At 44.5% G+C, this 23,277-nt stretch overlaps 1 protein-coding gene across 1 annotated transcript; it reads left to right on the top strand.

The window, feature by feature from the left end:
- Positions 1-1,618: 1,618 nt before the first annotated feature.
- tmem114 (transmembrane protein 114) lies at positions 1,619-23,277 on the top strand. Its single transcript, XM_018754696.2, has 5 exons — positions 1,619-1,917; positions 2,001-2,081; positions 20,736-20,873; positions 22,181-22,411; positions 23,247-23,277. Exons 1-4 carry the CDS (start codon positions 1,743-1,745, stop codon positions 22,408-22,410), a joined length of 624 nt encoding a protein of 207 aa, XP_018610212.1. The 5' UTR covers positions 1,619-1,742; the 3' UTR covers position 22,411; positions 23,247-23,277.

Below are 23,277 nucleotides of genomic sequence, written 5' to 3' on the forward strand. Positions count from 1 at the left end.
CCGTTCCATATCCCAAACTCATCCTGGATATCCCTGTGGCCAGGTAGGTGGTTGACGTGGCGCTGGAGAAAAGCATGGATGGCCTCAGCGGGAACAAAGGGGTTGAAAACATCGACAGAGATTATCCTCTGTCCGTCCACCAAAGGTGCTAAATCTTATATTGCTTCAACCCCCTGTCCTTCTCCTTCTTACAGATTTCTACCACTTTCTGGTAGGTTTTGTCAGCGAGAACAGTGACATCAACAAGCTGCTGATGTCCATTCCTTTGAATACAGACAACTTGTGTGGTGGCCAGGCCCAACTTTCTAAAGATGACTTCCCTGATAAACCCAGCACGATTAGAGAAGTCCCCCGCTGCCTCCATGCCTTGCCACCTGAAGCAAGTGGTATGCTTCATCCTCAGAGCAATACCACTAGTGGACTGCTCCTCCTCTTCCAAAGATCCTTCCGGGGCAGCAGAGCTCTTCTTCTCGGGCCTGGCCACCTCTTCTGCAGGTGCGGCCATCATCGCCTCCACCCCTACAGTTGTCGTCTCCGGTGTTGTTGACTCCACCGCAATCTTTAGGTTTGACGCTGCCATCACCTCCACCGCCAATCCTCCTCCAGCCTGTGTCGGGGCTCCCTTAACGAAAGGCTCTGATGTCTCTGGTAGTCCTTCTTCCTGTGGGGAGCTCTTCCAGGTGGGTGACTCTTCATGGAGAGCAGCATGATGCTGCTTCCCTGGAGGAGGCAGCCTCACCTGCCCCCCAGTGGTTGTCTTCATCCTTGCTGTCTTCACCGCCATCTTTTTCTTTGCTGCAGTCATCATTGTTGATCTCCCTGCTGATGTCTTTATCCCCAGTATAATCCTAGGCTGGGTTGTAAGGGCTGTGGAAGTGCTCTTTTACACCCCCGGTAGCAGGCTGTGATACTACACTTTGATCTTAGCCAAAAGGCCAAGAATCTCTTTTATTGAGTACATATCTTTTGGTAGCAATCTTAACAAAGATGCTTCAGACAGTACAAGTAATCCCAAACACTGGAGAATCCCCATGAGTCACTCCCAGGCCCCCTACCGTGCCCAAGGTTAAGGGAGCACCCCCAGAACCCCCCAGAATATTCCTGAAACGTCAAGCATTAACAGAACAACCAATCAGAACAACACACAAAACTATATACACATATATGAACAATAATAACAACTGTATGTACACGGAGCTATTAAAGCTCCCTTCAGAGCCGTTACAATATGTTTTTTTAAATAATTTACATTGTTTATGCATTTTTGCACAATTATAATTGCTGCAAAATAACAGCTTTTTTAAGCATAATAAGATTCAAGTGAACATACTCTGACAGGTACGTATATTGTGTTAATCCGTCACGCTAATATCAATTTCAAATCACTGATTATGAGAGTATTTACAGTATATTTTAGGAATACTGCAGCATGCAATCGAAAGGCACAATCTTCGATGCATTCCGATAATCGAATAGAGCGCCATTTATAATTCTAAGAAACAACGGGTGGTTTATCCATGTCATGTTCTCGCTGGGAAGTCTCTAGGGAACACTCTGATACGCTGAGATAACAAACAGATGAAAGAGCTGGGAGCGCCCACTGCTGGCGAGACAGCGCTGAAAGTGATGTTACGAGTGATACTCGGCGACACTTGGATAGCGCGCGCCGAGCTAGTGGCAATGAGTCGTACACCTCCGACCATAATCTTCAGGAGAGACCAGGAGAGCGCGGTTCTGGGAGGATGAAGCTCACTCTGGGAGCGCTTGCCGTCTTCGTGGCCGTGGCTGGAGTCGTTAGCTTCGTGTTCCTCGTGCTGGCCATTGGAACCGACTTCTGGTACATCATAGATATGTCCAAATGGGAGCGCAACTCCTCTCAGCTGAGCTCACACTCGGGGCTGTGGAGGACCTGTGACGGTGAGCGATACGATCCTGTCGTATTACTAGTAGCCCATGCACACAAATGTTCAATAAATGGAACGGATTGAATTCCGTTTCAGCGCACAACAAGCAGTGCTGGCCATTCGTGAACCCATTCGGAAATGCGAACAACTTCACGGAATCCCACAGGCAACTTTTAGGTAAGAATTCGTTCGTTCATTTCTAACATACGGCAACTACGCTTTTGAACTTCTTTTAATTTATCTCGCATTTGATCATGTCTTGGTCTTGCCTCAAGAAGAGGGAGGGTTACCGTAGAACGCTCCTCCAGTATTATTATTATTATTAAAAGGACAAAGCGTAGTGCTTCCTAAGTTTACAAAGTTTCCTTTCGCGCATAGTCCTTTTTAATTTAATGTTCTTTATCTCTGATTAATTATTTTCCTGCTCCCCGTATAACTGTCAGAACCGAATTTCGTTATACTGTATATTTTGGCGCGCATCGTTTGGGTTCGCATGCATGGGGCGAAGAAGAACGCACAGGCCGCGTTCACGAACGTTTTAATAGAACATCGACACACAGAGAAATAATGCTCTCGGTTCGAGGATCCATTCAAGCCAGACCTGCGCCTCCCCAGCCTGCTTAGCCCCCCCAGGTTTCTGTTCTTCTCACTGGATAACATTGTCACCCCATTATTTTCTCCTAAGTACCCTGAGTGGTTGAACACTTATTTACATTTTCCCCAAAATCCAACTAGTTACAATAAACACATTTTCCCGCTCAAACTCACGGTAACGCGGGTCGTTCTAATAATGACAAATTAAGGTCAGCTGAATATTAAAGCGCCAATAAAATAAGTGAGGTTGGAATCAGTTGTTCCAGGAAAGTTCTGAAATATGGTTCATTGTGGGTGATTGTCTTTGGACTACTGGCTTTTCTTTGTATTTATCTCCTTGGAAGCATTCTTAATCAGGGTGATGTAGTTATCTATCATTAAATAATTCTGCTGAAAGTTTTGTTCCTAAGCAGCTGTTTTAAGGGTTATTTAAAATAAGCATTTTATTGTGGATATGGTGGGGGGCGTGGTGGCGCAGTGGGCTTGGCTGGGTCTTGCTTTCTGGTGAGTCAGGAGTTCGAGTCCTGCTTGGGGTGCCTTGTGACAGACTGGCATTTTGTCCTGGGTGTGTCCCCTCCCCCTTCAGCCTTGTGCCCTTTGTTGCCGGGTTAGGCTCCGGTTTGCCGTGACCCCACTTGGGATAAGCAGTTTCAGCCAGTGTGTATGATTGTGGATGTGAGCACCGAAAGCAATTGGATAAACCCCCTGCATTTTGGGGCTTTATCCAGAACAAGTTGCCTGGTTAGGGGGATGTGGTAGTGCAGCAGGTTCAGTCAGTGCCTGGGGTGTGGCAGGTCCAGGGTTCGAGCCCTGTTTGAGGTCCCTTGCGACAGACTGGTGTCCCATCCTGGATGTGTCTTTTTCCCCCCTCAGCCTTCCGCCCCATGTTGCCAGGTACGGCTCTGGTTTGCTGCAACCCTGCTTGGGACAAGTGATTGCTGATGATGGATATGGATGGATGGATGGAAGTTGGCTGGTTGAGTGGAAGGTCATCTTAATTCCTTTTCACTTGGAACAGAATAATTTAAGATAATTGAGCTGGCAATAGTGAGTTCTCCAGCCATGCTAGGGGATTCATAGTCATCAAGATCAGCATCTTTAAACCGTTGACAATGAATGAAACATATTGCAGCACTTAGAAGTGAACAGAAGGACTTATTAGTAACATCCTGGGAACAGCCCATGGGACCGCCCCTCTTGAGCAGTGGAGTTACGCATAAGTTTCTTTTATTTATTTATGGTTTTAAGCATTGGGATATGTCTTTTGTGCGTTTTATATATATAATATGTGTTTTCATATTAGTTGGTCTTATTGATTTTATTGTTTTATTTTAAATTTTATTATTGACATGGCAGTTTTTAGGTGGGCTGGTGATCCATTCTGATCCGTTAGAAAAAAAAAGCCTTTTAGTGTTTTATAGGTCCTGCCATGCAGTCCTTATTAGTGACCCAGCAGTTGCCATGGTGATAAGCTGTCGCCTCTTTCAGATACATACCTTTAAGTAGTGGGTAGAGGTTATATTTCTGGAGATTTTTATAAGCCTCGTACATTTTAATCTAACTCGCCTGTTACATCAGGTCCATTGTCTGCCCTTATCACTCTGGCAATGACTTTGATCAATAATTTGTTCAGTAATTGTAACCACTAGCCTACCCCTGCTAATAGTGTATCTTGGATTACTTATGTTAATAAATCTGTCAGTATCATTGCCTGAAGGACTTGAACTGAAAAAGAATCATTCTCGGGGACTTTAATAAAGCAAATCTCTCCCATGAGCTGCCAAAATACAGTCAGCACGTTACATGTCCCACCAGAGACGGTAATACACTGGACCACTACTACACCACAATAAAGGATGCATATCACTCGGTCCCACGGGCAGCCTTGGGGTTCTCTGATCACTGTCCGGTTCATCTTATACCGACCTACAGGCAGAACTGAAATCAGCTAAACCTGTAATAAGGACTGTTAAAAGATGGACTGAGGATGCAGAGCAGGACTTAACAAGCCTGCTTTGAGTGCACTGATTGGAGCGTTTTTGAGGCTGCTGCTACCGATCTGGATGAGCTCACAGACTCTGTAACATCTTATATCAGTTTCTGTGAGGACTTGTGCATCCCTACCAGGACTCATTTAACATACAACAATGACAAACCGTGGTTCACTGCAAAACTCAGACAGCTTCGTCAGGCCAAAGAAGATGCCTACAGGAATGGGGACAAAGTCTTGTATAAACAGACCAAAAACACTGGCAAAGGAGATCAGAGTGGCTAAGAGAAACTACTCTGAAAAGCTGAAGAAACAGTTTCCAGCCAACGATCCTGCATTAGTGTGGAAAGGCCTGAAAGACATCACAAATTACAAGACACCACCCCCCAGCACCGTGTCAACTCAACAACTGGCCGACGATTTGAATGAGTTTTATTGCAGGTTTGATAAACCCTGTCTCACACCCCACACCCATTCAGACCCTCTCTCCACGAATCAATTAACACCTCCAGTAACCCCCACCTTCCCCCCTCCTGCACCTTTGATCTGTGAAGAGGAGGTGTGTCGGGTCTTCGTCAAACAGAAGACAAGGAAAGCACCAGGCCCAGACGGTGTCTCACCGGCCTGCCTAAAAACCTGTGCTGACCAGCTGACCCCTATCTTCACAAAGATCTTCAACAGATCACTGGAGATGTGTGAAGTTCCTTCCTGCTTCAAACGCTCCACCATCATCCCCATCCCAAAGAAACCCAAAATCACAGGACTTAATGACTACAGACCTGTCGCCTTAACGTCTGTGGTCATGAAGTCACTTGAAAAACTGGTGTTGGACTACCTGAAAGACATCACTGGACCCTTGCTGGACCCCCTGCAGTTCGCTTATCGAGCAAACAGGTCTATGCATGATGCAGTCAACATGGGACTGCACTACATCCTGCAACATCTGGACAAACCAGGGACTTATGTGAGGATCCTGTTCGTGGACTTCAGTTCCACCTTCAACACCATCATCCCACACCTCCTCCTGTCCAAATTAACCCAACTCTCTGTGCCCACCTCCATCTGTCGGTGGATCACCAACTTCTTGACATGCAGCAGCTAGTGAGGCTGGGAAAATTTTCATCCAATACTTTCACGATCAGTACTGGCGCCCCCCAGGGATGTGTGCTCTCCCCACTACTCTTCTCCCTGTACACCAACGACTACACCACAAAAGACCCCTCTGTCAAGCTCCTGAAGTTCGCAGACGACACCACACTCATTGGCCTCATCCAGGATAGTGATGAGTCTGCTTACAGACAGGAGGTTAAAGAGCTGGCTGTCTGGTGCAGTCTTTCTGTTACCGCACCGCGCGGACCGGACGAGAGAGCTCTCGGGGAAGAGCAGAGGGGGTGGTGTGTGTTTCATGGTGAACAACTCGTGGTGTGACCGGAGAAACATACATCTCATCAAGTCCTTCTGCTCCCCTGACCTGGAATACCTCATGCTCCTGTGTCGGCCATATTGGTTACCGAGGGAGTTTACGGCGGTCATCATCACAGCTGTCTACATCCCCCCCCAGGCCGATACGGAGCAGGCGCTTAAGAAGCTGTACGGGAGGATCGGCGAGCAGGAAACCGCGCACCCTGAGGCCGCGATTATTGTTACTGGGGACTTTAATAAGGCTGACCTCAGGACAATAGCGCCCAAACTCCACCAGCATGTAACCTGCAACACACGGGAGGACCGGGTCTTGGACCGCTGCTACACCCCTTTCCCTAACGGCTACAAGTCCCTGCCCCGCCCACCCTTCGGCAAATCGGACCACTGCTCTGTGCTGCTCCTCCCCGCCTACAGGCAGAAGCTGAAGCGAGAAGCGCCCGCCCTCAGGACGATCCGCTGCTGGTCAGACCAATCAGACTCTGTGTTACAGGATTGTTTCGATCACGTCGACTGGGAGATGTTCAGGTCCGCTTCTGACGGTGACGTCGACGCCTACGCAGACACCGTGACGTGCTTCATCCAGAAGTGCATAGACGACGTGGTCCCGACCAAAACAATTCGGGATTACCCGAACCAGAAACCGTGGTTCAATAGCGAGGTACGGGCTGCTTTAAGAGCGCAAACCTCAGCATTCAGGTCTGGAAGTGTGCAGGAGTACAAACGAGCCAGCTATGCCCTCCGCTCAACCATCAGATCTGCCAAACACAAGTATAGAGTCGAAGTAGAGGGATATTTCAACTCCAACAACGCCAGAAGTCTGTGGCAGGGGCTCAACAACATCACGGATTTTAAAAAGGAAAACAACCACCCTGCTTCGGACACCGCTGCCTTTCTACCTGACGAGCTGAACACTTTCTATGCTCGTTTTGAGGCGGGCAACACCACCAGCAGCACAGAGAGAGCTTCCGCGGCTGCAGAGGTTAGTCCACTTTCTGTCTCCGTAGCGGATGTAGCCCGATCTTTTCGTCGGGTGAACACTCGTAAAGCTGTGGGTCCAGACGGCATTCCGGGCCGAGTCCTCAGAGTATGTGCGGTCCAGTTAGCGGGTGTGTTCACGGACATTTTTAACCTCTCCCTCTCCCACTCAGTCGTCCCACTGTGTTTTAAAACTTCTACCATTGTGCCAGTCCCAAAACAATCAAAAATTACATGTTTAAATGACTGGCGCCCTGTTGCTTTGACCTCCATAGTCAGTAAGTGCCTGGAGAGATTGATCAGAGACTATATCTGCTCTGTGCTGCCTGCCTCATTAAACCCTCTCCAGTTTGCCTACAGGAACAACTGTTCCACTGACGATGCCATTGCCTTCACTCTCCACACTGTTCTTTCCCACTTGGAGAAAAAGAACACTTACGTGGGAATGCTGTTCGTAGATTACAGTTCAGCTTTTAACACCATTGTTCCCTCCAAGCTCAGTGTGAAGCTCCGGGCTTTGGGTCTGAACAACTCCCTGTGCAGCTGGATACTGGACTTTTTAACTGGCAGGCGTCAGGTGGTCAGAATGGGCCGCAACATCTCCTCTCCGTTGACCCTCAACACCGGTGCCCCGCAGGGCTGCGTTCTGAGTCCTCTCCTGTATTCCCTCTACACTCATGACTGTGTAGCTACGCACAGCACCAATGCCATCATGAAGTTTGCCGATGACACGACGGTTGTAGGCCTGATCACTGACAGCGATGAGGCGGCCTACAGGGAGGAGGTGCATACTCTGACACATTGGTGTCAGGAGAACCACCTCTTACTCAACACCACCAAGACCAAGGAGATCATCGTGGACTTCAGGAGGCAGGAGAGGGAACACACCCCCATCACCATCAGCAGGTCACCGGTGGAGCGGGTCACCAGCTTTAAGTTTCTCGGTGTCCATATCACCGAGGATCTCACATGGACCACTCACACTAATGCAGTGGTGAAGAAGGCCCATCAGCGCCTCTTCTTCCTCAGACGGCTGAGGAAGTTGAGGATGAACCAGAACATCTTCAAAACCTTCTACACCTGTGCAGTGGAGAGCATCATTACTGGCTGTATCACCTCCTGGTACGATAACAGCACTGGCCTCAACCGTAGGTCTCTCCAGAGGGTGGTGAGGACAGCCAGACACATTGTGGGGTTGAGCTTCCCTCCCTCCAGGATATCTACAACAGGCGGTGTGTGAGGAAGGCACAAAGGATCATTAACGATCCCAGCCACCCTAGTCACGGACTGTTCCACCTACTCCCCTCAGGTAGACGGCACCGGAGCATCCGGGCCCGCACAAGTCGGCTGAGGGACAGTTTCTTTCCTCAGGCTATTAGACTGTTAAATACGCAGGGCTAAGACTAAAATTCAAATCCGCTGTTTTATTTCCCTGTATTCTCTGTACATACAGATACCGTACTTTCCGCGCTATAGAGCGCACCTGACTATAAGCCTCACCACCCAAATTTCATAAAATTTAAGAAAAATTACACACATAAGCCGCACCTGACTATAAGCCGTGCCTGCCTATCAGCCGCAGGTTCACACTGAACCACGATATCTTTATGGTACACAGAAAGATGGTACATAGAAAGATTTTTTTAAATGTTTAATTACTAAACACAGCAGTAAAATGAGATAACCATACCGGCTTTTTTCCGAACAGTGCCTTAACACGGCAGTAACGCAGCAGTGAAATTACATTATAGTAACATGCCGGTTAAAAAAATAACAAGCCTACCAGCTGTTGATCGTTAGCCTTTTAAAAAAGTCATTGATCGCTCTCTTCATCTTCCTCACTAAAACCACTGAATTCGTCGTCTTCAGTGTCGGAATTGAACAGCCTCAGAATGACTTCGTCACACACTTTCTCAGTCTCTCTTTCGTTGTCGCTCTCAACGTCACTTTCGTTCCGTGGCGAATTTGTGCTTGTGCTGTCCTCTTCATCATGCAGTAGTCCAGCCTTTCGAAACCCGTTGGTGATTGTGGATTTTTTCACACTGCTCCACGCTGTCAGGATCCACTGGCAGACTTGAGCAAAAGTTGCTTTTCGCATGCGGCCAGTTTTGGTGAATGATTTCTCACCGCTGGTCATCCAAGCCTCCCACTCAACCCTGAGTGCCACTTTAAATGCACGATTCACACTGATGTCGAGTGGCTGCAAATGCTTCGTTGTGCCCCCAGGAATCACAGCTGGAATTGAGTTTGTCCTCTTGATGGCTGCTTTCACAGAATCTGTTATATGGGCCCTCATGCTGTCCAAAACGAGCAATGCTTTTTTTCTGTGAAAAAATCCTCCCGGTCGCTTGACGTAGCACTCCGTCAGCCATTCCTTCATTAGACTTTCCATCATCCACCCTTTTGTGTTGACTTTCACGACGATGTTTTTCGGGAGTTCTTCATTTGGCATAGTCATCCGCTTAAAAATCACCATTGGTGGAAGCTTTTGTCCGGATGCTGTGCAGCTCAGAACACAAGTGAAATGCGTCCTCTCATGGCCGGTTGTTTTCAGCGTGATGGACGATTTACCTTTCTTGTCAACAGTCCTAGTGAGAGGTAAGTCAAATGTCAAAGGTACTTCATCCATGTTTATGATCTCGTCTGGTCCGATGGAATTCTCCGCTATCTTTGTTTGAGTGAATTTGCGGAAGTTTGTAACTTTTTCCTCATAGTCGGGAGGGAGTTGCTGACATAGAGTTGTCCGTGCTCTGATTGACAGGCCTTTTCGTCTCATAAATCTGAGGCACCACGATGGTCCACCTGTAAAATCTTCAATCTTCTTTTCGGTGGCGATTGTTTTGGCCTTCAGTCGGATCTGCACGGTGGAAACACCTCGGCCGGCTGCTCTCTGTGTGTTCACCCAGTCTTCAAGAACGTTTTCAAGTTCAGGCCATCTGCTTTTATTACCTCTGAAAGCTTTTGTCGTTTTTTTGCATTGAGTCAGTTCTTCACGCTGCCGTCTCCAACGTCTCACCATCGATTCATTGATGCCAAGCTTACGTGCAGCGGCTCTGTTTCCTTCTTCTACAGCCAGATTGATTGCCTTTAACTTAAAAGATGCATCATATGCATTTCTTCGTGTGTTTTCCATGATAAGGGTGTGCGCATGACGCGCAAAATGACTGTTCAAAACACAATTAACGTGTGTCAATCAAACTAGCGACTTCCTCGGCGCATTATTTCTCCTGCCTGTCTGTCACGCTCTTGCGCTTCCTGCTAGAGCGCCCGCTATAGGCCGTTAGCCCGTAAAAATATATAGATTAACCGCATCGTTGTTTAAGCCGCAGTGTTCAAAGCGTGTGATAAAAGTAGCGGCTTATAGTCCGGCAATCACGGTAGTTTGTTTTTTATTTCTCTATTTTTCTTAATTATTTATTTATTTTTTATTTATTTTTTATTTTATTTATTCTTCTTATGACATACTTTTAATACTGCACTTTCTGGAGCTGCACTCAAGATTTTTCACTCTTCTCTACATGTTATGTTGATGATGATGTGACAATAAAGCTTGTATTGTATTGTATTGTTCTGATGCACTCTCCTGCTTTGTCCATGCTCCTTGCTGCTTGAGCCCCACCATTCTGCTGCCTCTTACTTGCTCCATGCCTGCCCGTACTTTCTCCTGAGTAATAATGGTGGCTATCTTTGCCATGGGCCTTGCATGCCTAGATCGAGGCTTGCTGTCTACGTTGCCACTGTGCCCACCAATGGCTTCCATCTCAGGGGTGGCTCCACTCCCTCCAGCTCTTTCTCTGCCCTCCATCTCCGGCCTGTTTATACCTCAGTGCCAGCTACAGCCATCTTGGGGTCCGTGGAGTCTCTGTGCTGGAGCGCTTCACTTCTGCATGCCACCATGAACTCTTCCTGAAGGCCTTGAAATGGGAGTTGCAAGATGTTACTTCTCCCATACAGGGCTGTGCTACTGAGACGCCGAGGCAAGCCAGACCATCTGCGGAGGTAGCTGCTGATCTTCTTTTCCAGAGATTCAGCTGTTGTGGAGACCCTCTATATTAACCAAGGCCATGGGAATCTAGGCAAGATGGCATGTTGATAGGTTCAAGGCCTGAATTTATCAGGCAAACCTACTCTGGTAGTTCTCTGGATAGTAGCAGTGTCTCTACTACTGTAAAAAATGTTTCTAAGACTCTTGACTGGTTAAGTGATGGATGGGATGATTGCTCCAGACAAAAGCAGAATTTATCTACCACTTTTCCCTTCAGCACAAGAGACCTTGATTTTTGCTGGTTTAAAGCTCATCCTTGCCCATGTGATGAGCTCTTCTAGGCCTTGAAGGATCCACCTGCTGCCAGGCACAGATATAGCAGTGACTGTGAGATCATCCGTGAATGCTCTTATGGGGGGCTGGTGGACTCCAGTCCACTCCATTCCACCTCCTCTGATTTTACTACCATATTCATGGCGAGGGTGAAAAGTATAACCAAAATACTACAACCAGTTACTATACCCTTCTCAAGCAGATGTCGGTCTGATGTGATGGATCCAGAATTGACTCATCTTGAAGTTGCTGTAATAATCCAGGATGAGGTGCTTGATCTTGATGGGAACATGGTGTATGAGCGAACTCAACCAGTTTATGTGGTATGGACCCATAAGCACTGGCAAGGTCCAGCCATAACATGACCAGGTCCCCTTTGCCTTCTTGAGCTTCTCTAAGTTGTGGAACTACACCAGTATGCTCCAAACATCCAGGCACTCCAGAGATGCCGCCCTTCTGCACCGTGATGTTTACGTACACATTCTTCAAGCAGAATTCCGTTAGTTGACGTGAGAAGACACTGAAGAATATCTTGCACTCTATGCTGGGAAGTGAAATGTATCTAAACTGGTAGATATTATTAGAGTTATCTTCCTTAGGGATCCAAATGCCGTCTGTGTACCTCCACTAGGAAGCAATCTTTCCCCTGCGTCATATGACCCTCAAGATTTTAAACAATTGGCAAAGAATTTCTGGGCAACGCTTGTAAACAATGTACAGCATTCCATTGGGTCTGGGGTGGAAGCTGATCTTGTTCTTTTAACCACCTCTTGAACTTCCCTCTAGCAGGGCTCCTTTGTAACAGATTAAACAGTGGGGGGTGCTGGGTTAATGAGGGCCTTATGGTGTTCAAAGAATCGCCTTCTTTCTGGGTCACTCAGGGTGCTGTGAAGGAAGGTATCCACTTCTTCCACTGAGCGCATGAGCTGGCCGTTGTGCTTATCCCCTAGCAGTTTCTTGGTGAAATTAAAGGTATTGGAAATGAAGGAGGCCTGTTCTCTAGTTCTTTCTTTTCCACGTTTCCTGTCCCGATGCTCGGTGGGGTGTCATGAGCTTTCTCCTTACGGTGTTACGTAGCTCCACCAGTGGTTGTTGCTCATTTCACTGGCTATCTTGGGCTGGCATTTGAGTTCAGAGCACTTGCCTCAGCTGATATATCTTGGTGGCTCTGCAGTTCATTGAGTATACGGACTTTGTTTCAGGTTTTACACATCCAAACGTTTTGAAGGCATAGCTGACAATTATGGCTGCTATAGAGTGGAGTTGACTGTCCATGTCCCCTTTGGGTGTGGCTTGAATGATTTTGCTTACATCTTTATCAGATTGCTGCCACTCTCTTGTTGCTACTGAAATGCTCTTCAGGGCATGGGAGTTTGACATGCATGGAGGGGCTGGGCTCTGTGAGGTAATTCCTGGCTGGGCTCCTCTGGTGTCTCACCAGGGTCAGGTCCTGTGCGCTGCACATCTCTCTCATGTTTGAAGCATTTCAGTCTGCCCCAATGGATTTTAAAGCTGCGTAGGTTCTTGCATAACTTTCTGCAGGTGAGAAAACTGGGGGTGGGGTGCTAAGCAGGCTGGGAAGACTGACTTAAGGTATAGGTTATTTTAAGGTCTAAGGTTGCTTCTCAGCCTTTGGCTAAGATCAAAGTGTTATACTGGTGATTTTAGAGGGAGCAGAGTGGAACCTAATACATGACTGTATGTGGCATGGCTGCAGCTTTCCTGGGGTGAAACTCTGCTTCCTGGTAGGGTTTTATTTTATTTTGGGTAGCCCATGGATCCTAATGTGCAGGGTTTCGGGTGGCTTGTCCACCATCCCTGCAGGGTGATGTGAAGATTTTATTTCTAGTACTTTTATTAGTTAGTCCAGCTCTCCCACTGACCTCGACAGCTCTGAGGATTTGAAGAAACGATGACTTCGACAGTGAGGTTTGCAGTTCTGGGGATGCAGACCACCTTGAACACTTGTTACTTCTGATGGAGGAACTGGAAGGACAACTGCAATCTTCCCGAGCAAGTTCTCGTTCGGGAGGTTGTCTTGGGACTCCTGGCCTGCACCGTTGAGGATGTGGTCTGCATCCAATGCAATGGATCGTCGTTGTTCTTCGATCTCATGCTGCTGACCGAGGGGGAGTACTGGAAGACTTTGAGGACATGTAGGGAGAGTGCTGACCATGCCACCTTGCACCCCTGCTCCGTGGAACTGCTGTGGAGGAACGACCAGAGGATCGTGACGGTCCACATCTTTGACCCTTTTGTGTCACCAGCAGCAGTGGAAACTTTCCTGAAGGAGTTTGCCAACATCATCAGAAGACATAAGGATGTGCAGGATGAGCTGGGCTTTTGGAATGGAAGAAGACAATTTCAGATATGTCTTCACCCTGACCCTGTGGGAGTAGAGGGTTTTGTCCACCCTCCTGTGTATTTTAACATTTGTGGCAGCACGGGATACCTGTTTCATCAAGGACAGCCTTCCTGCTGTCGTTTGTGTTGGGGCCAAGGGCACACAGAGAAGAACTGTGAGGACATGAGGTGCCAGCGATGTCTGGAGATGGCCACCTGGCCAGGGACTGCGTAGGTCCCTGCCACTGTTTCCATTGCGTAGGAGAAGGACATCTGGTGTGGTGCTGGGCAGTGCAGCATCGGTGCGGGATGGCTTGAAGGCAGTACCATCGTTGACGGGTGCTGGGGGTCAGATGGGAGTGGTGGCAGAGACTGAGGTAAGGGATGATTTTGCAGCGGCCAGTGTTGGTGGGTCTCAATTGGCCGGCACTACTGTAGTGCTTCCGGCTAAAGAGGATTTTTGCTCTCCTGGTCAGGACGACACGACCTTGAACTTTTCCAGGGTGACCAGGAGGAAGAAGAGACGAAGGAGAGATGGTGGATATGTCACCACTACTACACTGGGGGTACCTGTTCAGATGGGCACTCCACAAAAAGGCTGAGGAGATTACCCCCCTTAGGACCAGATCACTTGGGTATTTCGGTAATTGACTTGTGCTGGGTGGGGTCTTGTCTTAGGTTCAGTTTGTCAGGTTCCAGTGAGGGGTCCCACCTAGGAGTTGGGGAGGAGGGAGGTTATTGTTTGGCTAGATTAATATGTGATCTCATTTGAATTTTATTGAAGTTTTAGTTTTTTTTTTAGTTGTTTATTCATAATGTTTCATTGTATTTTATTTTGATTCTTTATAGTACACACACACACACTTTCTGACCCACTTGTCCCATATGGAGTCGCAGGGAACCAGAGCCTAACCTGGGAGGGGACACACCCAGGATGGGACGCCAGTCCGTCGCAAGACACCCCAAGCAGGCCTTGAACCCCAGACCCACCGGAGAGCAGGACCCGGTCCAACCCACTGTGCCACTGTGCCACCGCGGCCCCTTTCTCTATAGTATGATTTTAATATTTGATAGTTATGGCAGATACTGAAAGTCATGAATACTTTGGAGTCCGATGACTTCTTGGAGTGTTAATATTGTGCTTCTGAATGCATTAGTCGGAGTTTTTGGGTTATTGGATGATGCTGGAGATGAACTGAAGCAAAGTTGTCATGACTGGCATGTGATGTTTTAACTGGTGTTTAATGTTGAATTTTTATTGAACTTTGCTTGAATGAGTTTGTATTTTGAGTTGTGGGTGTCTTTGGAGATGTTGAATTGCGTATTTGTATTTTTTAAAATTTGTTTTTAATTGGAATAAAAACAACTTGCCACAGGTGCATCCCATGTTAAACATCATCAGACCGTTAGTATGGGTCAAATGCCTTGAATCTATCCTGTTGGGGATCTGAATTCCCCCCGCTCGCCCCCTTGGGCTCCCCTGGGGATATGTACAATTTTTAAAAAATTAAATTGTTAAAAGCCTGGGTGAATGAATACTCATTGTGAAACAGTTACACTTCTCTAGAGAACATTACAGAAAATGTTTCCAATGAATACATTTAATATCTATGCTTATAAAATAAAGTGAGTTAAAGATTAAAATTGATCTCTTAACATGATTCGTTGACTTTAATACAAACCATTCTGTTCATATTCATAAAGTATATGATTGAATTTTAGTGCATCAACGGAGTCCCAGCTGGGACACAAAATGGGTTGCAAGTTTTGTTCTTTTTCCAATATTCTAACTGCAGCTCTTCAAAACATTTCTGGGCATCATAAACATCTCAGGATTAGATAATATCAGCAGAGAAATTTTTGAAAGCTATGATGCTGGGTAAGAATGTGTCCGCCAATCTGTCAGTTTGTTGTACTGTGGTGGTTTGCTTGTTGCTATGATGCTGGAAGCGATGCCACTGGTAGTTAACCTACCAGAAGGGTCACCCATGGTGGGCTTGTTTCAGGGACGCTTCTAAAGAACAGATTAGGGAGAAAGGCATGGCAATCTACTCTTGGGAAAAAAACACTGATGAAAACCCCATAGGTGGTGCAGCAGGTTTGGGTCTGTGCCTGCTCTCTGGTGGGTCTAGGGTTCAAGTCCCGTTTGGGGTGCCTTGTGGCAGACTGGTGTCCCGTTTTGGATGTGTCCCCTCCTGCCTTATGCCGTGTGTTACTGGGTTAGGCTTTGGCTCACCTTGATCCCGCTCGGGGCAAGCAGTTTCAGTCAGTGTGTGTGTATGTGTGAAAACCCCATGAATCATAATAATCAATGCTCAGGGAAGTAGCAACCAAAAAATTAAGATGTATTGCCCTGGGAAAATCTGCCGTCAAAGACTTGTCTAAAGTTTTCAGCACTAAAGATATCGCTTTAAAAACAAAGGTGTGTCTGATTCATGCCAATCGTCTCATGTGCTTGTGAAAGCTGGAAATTAAAAAAGGAAGATAGAAAAATAATTGATGCACTTGAATTGTGGTGCTGGCGAAGAATATTGAAAATACCATGGCCTGCCAGAAGAACAAATAAATCAATGTTAGAAGAAATACAACTAAAATGTTTCTTAGAGGCGAAGATGATGAGACTTAGACTCTCAGGGCACATTGTCAGAAAAGGCCAATCACTTGAAAAGAACGTCATGTTTGGTAAAGTCAAGGGCCAACAACAAAGAGGGTGACCTTCAGTGTGATGGATTGATACAATTGCCGCAGCAATGAATGCAAATGTGGGAATGATCAGGCATGCGGCGCAAAATCAGGCAACATTTTGATCTGTTACACATAGGGTCGCCATGAGTCATAAATAACTCGACAGCAACTAACTAAAAATGTGTGTACAGAGAGAGGGTCCTTTAAGAAACATGGCACTCATTGCTTGTTTAATGTTAATGTCCATACTGTACATATTGAAAATGGTCCTAATGGGTGGCTATATTTCATATTTGAAAATTTTAATTAAAACTCTTTTGAATATGTCCTGTATAATTATTTTGGTCATTTCATGAACTCAGTGAAAAATTTTTGACTAAGTCCACGCATTACATTACATTATGTTCTATAGCGGTTTAAGAAATGTTTTTATCCTGAAGGAGCCACATAGTTTATAATCCTGAAATGTTTAATTTAAAAAATCCAGCTGTTTAAAAGGGTGTTGCTCACAGGCACAATGGCTGCCAAGCTGACAGCTAATACCTTTGGATTAATTTTGCCCTTAGTAGTGTTTTGGTGTAATGCCTCTTGAGAAAAATAGTGATTATGTTTAATGAACAGTGAGAGACCAGATGTGGACGGTAATTATGCCGGTAAGAGGTCATGGCTTGTCATTAACAGGCCATCCACAGCATGCCAAGCACCTTTTACAATCCAGAGAGGACTAGCTACTTGAAAATAAATATCCTGCATTTAAGCACTAAATGAAGAGAATTATGGATCTTAACAAAAAACCATTATATGAATTTAGATAGTCCCTGTACCACTTTCAATTCAATTCATTTTTTTTTTTCTAGAGTGCTCTTCTCACGCAGTAATACGAGTGCTTGAACACAGGCATAAGGCAAAAAAACAAAGAAGATAGTTGACTACAGATTGGCATAGTTGACTACAGACTAGCATAATAGATTATCAATGCTTTTATAAAACTATAAGTATGCCTACTGGCCATGGAGGAAAGGAATAAAAAACACCCAACTGAAAGTTGAGAGATAACTTGGGGGTCCAAGTGCCAGTGGCTGCCCACCCCTCCTGGGCATTCTAGATTAAATAAGACTTCTAAGTCAGTTTACAGGTAACAATGGCATTGTTGCTGTATAATAGCTTGATTTCCCAGTTCAGCAAGGTACATCTCATCCATCATGGCAGTTCCTCACTTGAGTTTTGAGTTTTGATTGTGCCAAAGAGTGAAGGACTGTCCAACTATCTGTAACCCAGACAGAATGCTTGTGAAGTATGCTGTGGCAGCTGTGTTGGCTGACATTGCCATGAAATTTGTAAAGGAGCCCCACATCATGACCCCATCTCTATCCTGGACAGAGGAAACCATATTCTCTCTGCTTCTTACAAAATGATTGTCAGTTGGACCCTAGCATTTCAAACTGGGCTCTTTAATCTGTAAGACAAACTGTCGCTCCTCAAGTGTCCAGTTTCATTGTTTTTTGACCTAGCTGAGTCTAGTTTTAAACAGGTGTAGTCACACTTTTGACTGATAATGTATGTTTTGGCTTGTATTTTTTTTTAGACATGTGGTTCCCAAACTTTTTTGGTGGCTAACCTTAATACCTGCCCTAGGTGACTCTTTTGTACTGGTATGTACAGCATTAATGACCAAACCTTGTGATATGTTGTGTTTACTACTTTTACCGAATTACAAAACACATTATGATTTTCACAGTTTTTAGCTGGATGAAAAAGAAAAACAAATATATGTGAAAATAAAAATTTAATGCACAAAGACTGTTTTAAATGGCTAATAAAATACCACTTGTTTTTGTAGATGAACTCCACGAACCTTCAGTAAAATTACGGTGTCATTTGTAATATCATTTTAAGATAAGTGCTGCTTAACAAGAGGCTTCTCGCTAGTCTGCTTGATGCACAAGTATTGGACATAAGTGGAGTTGAATGTTATTGTACTTGCTATTGTAGAGTTGACAGTGCAGTTTGAGGATGCTATTGGAGAGGCATTTCAGCAGAAAATGTTAAAGTATTTGGATTTTGTGGCAGGCTCATGTGCGACCAGTAGAGGTAGATGTTAGGGAGTTTATGACTAAATTAGTTGCGTTGTTATTGGTAGAAAGTGGTGTTAGAGGCCATTCATTAAAGCTGGTAGTGAAGGAACTGTCTGAGGCTGCTGAGAAGGCAAGTCAGTAGTTACGGTTGAGAAGAGAGCAGGGTAGATGGAATTGCAGGTTGAAGGGAGGTGTATGTTGGTTTGGTAAAGTTAGTAGCAGGTGGCTAGCAATGGGAGGCAGCTTTTGTTGGCATCTATGGAAGTGTGGTATTTTAATTTCGATGGTTCGAGTTTGTGGAGTTTGTGCATTTTCTGTGGGTGGAGACCATTGTAACATGTATCGAAGGGGGTGGGTCCGGGATGCCAGATTTCACTGTTGAGCCTTCCTGAGGTTTCTTGGCCTAATTCTATGAAACTCAGATGAAAAGAGGTGCCCACTTGACAATCTCAATGAAACACCCATGTTGCCACCCTGTGATTGATGTAGTGTGGTGGGGGAGGAAATTAAGCTGCTTCATTTCGAGTTGTGATGTATAATGGCAATAACAGGTGTCTTCCTCTGTGGCTTCATGGTTAAGTCAGTTGGACGGGGTCCTTGTGTACAGTCATTGTTACACCCCATGGAATTTTACATCTTATCCTGTATATGTTGAATGTCAGAAATCTTTCATATCTGACCCTTGGTTCCAGGAGCCACTGTTTTATGCTCAGATGCACACCTTCAGATTATAAACTAGACAAAACATAATTTAAGACTTTGTTCCATAACTCTGTCTGTCAGTCATAGCTTTTGAATACATATTGCACAACATATAAAAGTATAGATTTTTGTTAGAGCACCCTGATGAGAAGGAGAGAATTTGTGCTGGGAAATAAATAGCATAATCATCCACATTAGCAAGAACTGAACAGGCAAAAAGGGTTTCCAATTATGTGTGATGATGATAGCAAAGCTGTGTCCTAGCCTTTGTCTAAAAACCTCATTTCCACTGAGAGGTTCCAAACAGCGAGATTTTTTTTCAAGATGACAGCACACCAAGTATTGCATAAAATGTGATTCATACTTGTTCTTCATATCCTTGTAAATGTTGCTTGAGGGGAAAAAACATTTTGTGCAGTCTCTTTTGGCTCAGTGTACCTTTATGTCAGTTTGGCCCTATTAGAAGACGACAGTTGGCAGACGTATAGAAGTTAATCCCCATGTCATCATATCCAAAAATGTAGAAACTGCACTGCCATGAAAGGTGACAGATGAAATTTTAATTTCTTAAAGTTATTATGGCACTACTATTGCCATTAAGGAAAAATAAGCGCTGGCAATCTGGATTAATGCTTGCTTTCGATCTGCTAAAAAAAAAGTCATTTTTATACACCCCACTATGAGTGACAGGGATGCACCCATTTTGCTTGTCATAATGGACTTGTTCCTCATTACACAAGTGCCAAGTGACCACTGAAGAGTACAAAGGGTAAAGTTCCAGCAACATGCCATATGTTTAACATGCAGCTAACATCCTTGTGCTTCAACAGTGTCATAATTATGGTTACATAATATCCTCCGACCTCCAATCAGATTTTCGTCTGAGCAGGAAACATCTGGGCTGCTCTAATGTAATTGTTGAACAGTACCAGAGACTGCAGCAATTCCAGAGACTGCAGCATTGCCACTGCGAACAAACACTTTGGCATTGTGGAGGACTGCTGTCTGCTGATATGTGGTGATTAATGTGCTATGTCATGCAGAGCTTCCTCTGCCGTCACAATTCAATATACTGTATTTAGTGCTGTTATGTCCCCGCAAGACCCTGCTGGAAGAGGTTTTTTTTTTTTTTTTTTTTTTTTTTTAAAAGTTTTTATGAAGCTCTGTGTCCTCTTGGCTCTTCTGCAGCACTTTGGAGAAATGTAGGACACATGTGGATTGCTTTGTTTTCACCCTTCTTTTCATATTGTCATATACAGCTCTCACCCTGGTGTATTTACACTTTTCACAGAAGCAGTTGTTTCCAGAGGAAAAACAAGTCAACAAAAGCAAAACTCTTATTGTTTAAATATGATAGAGATAATGTTAAAAAAAAACAAATGGCTTCCAAAAACATTGGATGTGAGGTGAGATGAGTGTGGTGATAAATCTGCTGGCCATACTTGCTGGAACAGACACATGTCATCCAGTAATGCAAACATGACTTGATATCTCACGTACATGAAATGCAAACTGTGCATGATAACTTTTTTTCTTAAGTTTCCCATTTTGGATCTCAGCAAGCCTTTTTTCTGCTTCTCCTGGTAGCAATCACACCATCTTATGCCTAAACATTCATATCTGGCCTTTAGAAACTTCACATCCAGGTGTTGAAGGGGCAAAGAGACCTCAAATGGCACCTCAGATCAGACTCAGGGTTCAAGATCTGAATGTTCCTGGGCTTTCAGGCATGCACGGGACCTTTGTTGTGCTCCTCCCGCTCAGTGTCATCGTGATGGTCATTGGCGGCATGGTGGGCTTCATAAGCATTCTGGCTCGGGCGTATCTGATGCTGCTGCTGACAGGAGTCATTCTACTGTTTGGAGGTAAGGAACTCCAGCATCCGAGGGCCCCCAGCACATGATGCAAACACTGGTACATTTATTTAAAAAAAAAAAAGAAAAAACTGAAATTTAATTATGTTCATGCATATTTTCCCAAATTCATTCATTTTTATTACTAGATTAATTGGGGACATTTGCCTGGTTCTATTGAAACTATAAATACAGCAGTGTTTTGCTTATTGACATTAAAATGACCCTGCTCTAAGCATGGGCAAATCACTAAATAGCTTAACATTTTAAGTCACTTTGGGGAAAACCATCTGCTATTTCATCTGTGATATTTATTTAATCAAGGGTTGTCAGTATGATAGGAAGTTAGAAGTTTGTACAGCAGTTGGTTTTGGTTTTTGGAAGAAGCAAAACATCTGGATGCTTTGCACAGTGAAAGATGTAGTAGGCAGTGAACAAAATGCCCACTATGAAACTAAAATGACTTGGTAAAATGCCATAGTACCGAATTACAAGCCTGTTATATGGGAAAGAAAGATATGCATTTTTATAAGCTGCCGTAGTGTTTTTTGCTGTGTACAGGACCTAGTTATATGAGAGCTGATGTATGTAGGGCCAATTTTATAGCACCCATTGTGCCAGTGCAAAATTATACATTTCCTTCAAATGATACGTATAAGTGTAATAATACAAAGGTGACACAATTACAAAAGAATTATAAATACAAGTGTAATGCTGAAGGAAAGGATAAAACACAAAATAGGCTTAGGGTTTAATTTAAAATTTTAGTCAGTATGTATAGCTTGTCCAGAGACTAAACTAAGAAATCAGTGCTGCTAGAGCAGGAATCACAACTGATTAATTAGGCTACAAACTTATTTCAGCTAAAACAACTTATTTATCAGTGGGCATTAGAAAACTTCATAAAGTACAAATTCATAAACCATCAGTTACTTTGGGCAATATTTGAGTTCAAAACATAAATCAAGTCTTTTTGTCACATGGCTCATGTTTAATATGTAATTAGAATTTTGTAAAGAGTTTTTGCAACCTGCTGTAAATGTAACAAATACTTGGAGTTTTCTACAAGGATTCATTTCCACATCTTTACTGTTGTAGCAATCCATGGACATGTGCAAAAATTGTAATATTGCTGAAGTAATAGACTGGAGTGGGGAGACTGTTACCGCTACATGCATTAAGACTTTAAGACTGTACAAGTTGTTGGCAGGGTCTTCCATACAGCCACATAAGTGTGTTTCATTGGACTGGACCTGGAGGCCTCTCCCAGGGATGACGAGCTGTGTACATCTGCATTTGTTTGCCATTCTTCCCCACAGCCTTGATCACCCTTTCCGGAATCAGCGTCTATGTGGCTTATTCTGCGGCGGCCTTCAAGGAGGCCTTGTACATATCTAGCCGTAGAACACTGGAGGACATCAACATCCACTTTGGCTGGTCCATGGCATTGGCCTGGATTTCCTTTGTGGCTGAGCTCCTGACCGGAATATCATTCCTGCTTGCATCCAGGATCGTAGCCGCAGTGAGGAGGCAGGACCAGGCCATATAAGGTTGGGACTGGTTTGAACTGCAGTTCCCATTTGTTAGGCATTAACTTTAGTGACAGCACTGTGTGCAGTTCTTACTGGTTCACAGCATGGGGTTTGAAGACTAAAATGGACTTTTTGCAGCAATTGTGTTATGCAAGGTGTTGTGTCAGCCTTGGAGCTAGTAATTTGTTCTTTATAGCTGAATTAATGTGGGCTTGACTAAGACTAATGTTCTCCTGGAAATGAGGGATCAAATCGGCAGTGTGGTAACAAAATTGATGAGGACTTAATAATGCTGAGGAATAACATTAAAATAAGTTCAGCTTTTAATTTGCTTTAAAGTAAAGGGCTACCATGTTTTTGCACAGGCCATAAATGAATTCATATATTACAAATAATTTCTAGTGAGTTATTTTGTGCTGCTGGACAACTGCAGTTGTTGCTGTAGTATGTTTACCATGAGGAGGATGACTCACATTAAATATAACTGATAAAAAGCATTTTTCCATGCTTTCCCTAGATGAAATATTCATTATGTGCATTTTTTCAGCAGTCCTTTTTTCCTGACCTTACAGTCTGAAGCATAATAAGCTGTTACAGTCTAAAGCATAAGCCATTATTCAGCTTTTGAGAATAAGAATAATCCTGGCAGTCACAGCAACTCTGAATAATTCCATGTAGTTAATTCACAGAATTATTGACATTCCGATTCCCTATAAACTTTCTGCAGTTCCCGCTATAATGTAATACATTTCATTTACATTCAGTTACTCTAAATTTAACTTATATTTTGAGACTTAGATTGAGACACACACACACACACACACACACTGTCTGAACTGCTTATCCCATACAGGGTCGCGGGGAGCCGGAGCCTAAACCAGCAA

Source organism: Scleropages formosus, chromosome 8 (assembly GCF_900964775.1).
Source record: "Scleropages formosus chromosome 8, fSclFor1.1, whole genome shotgun sequence".
NCBI classification, from domain to species: Eukaryota; Metazoa; Chordata; class Actinopteri; order Osteoglossiformes; family Osteoglossidae; genus Scleropages; species Scleropages formosus.

Excerpts from the sequence above, each read along its gene's own strand:
- tmem114 (XM_018754696.2), top strand. The coding sequence starts at position 1,743 with ATGAAGCTCACTCTGGGAGCGCTTGCCGTCTTCGTGGCCGTGGCTGGA. Across the intron at positions 2,082-20,735 it reads ATCCCACAGGCAACTTTTAG|GCATGCACGGGACCTTTGTT; the intron begins GTAAGAATTCGT and ends CTGGGCTTTCAG. Across the intron at positions 20,874-22,180 it reads AGTCATTCTACTGTTTGGAG|CCTTGATCACCCTTTCCGGA; the intron begins GTAAGGAACTCC and ends TCTTCCCCACAG.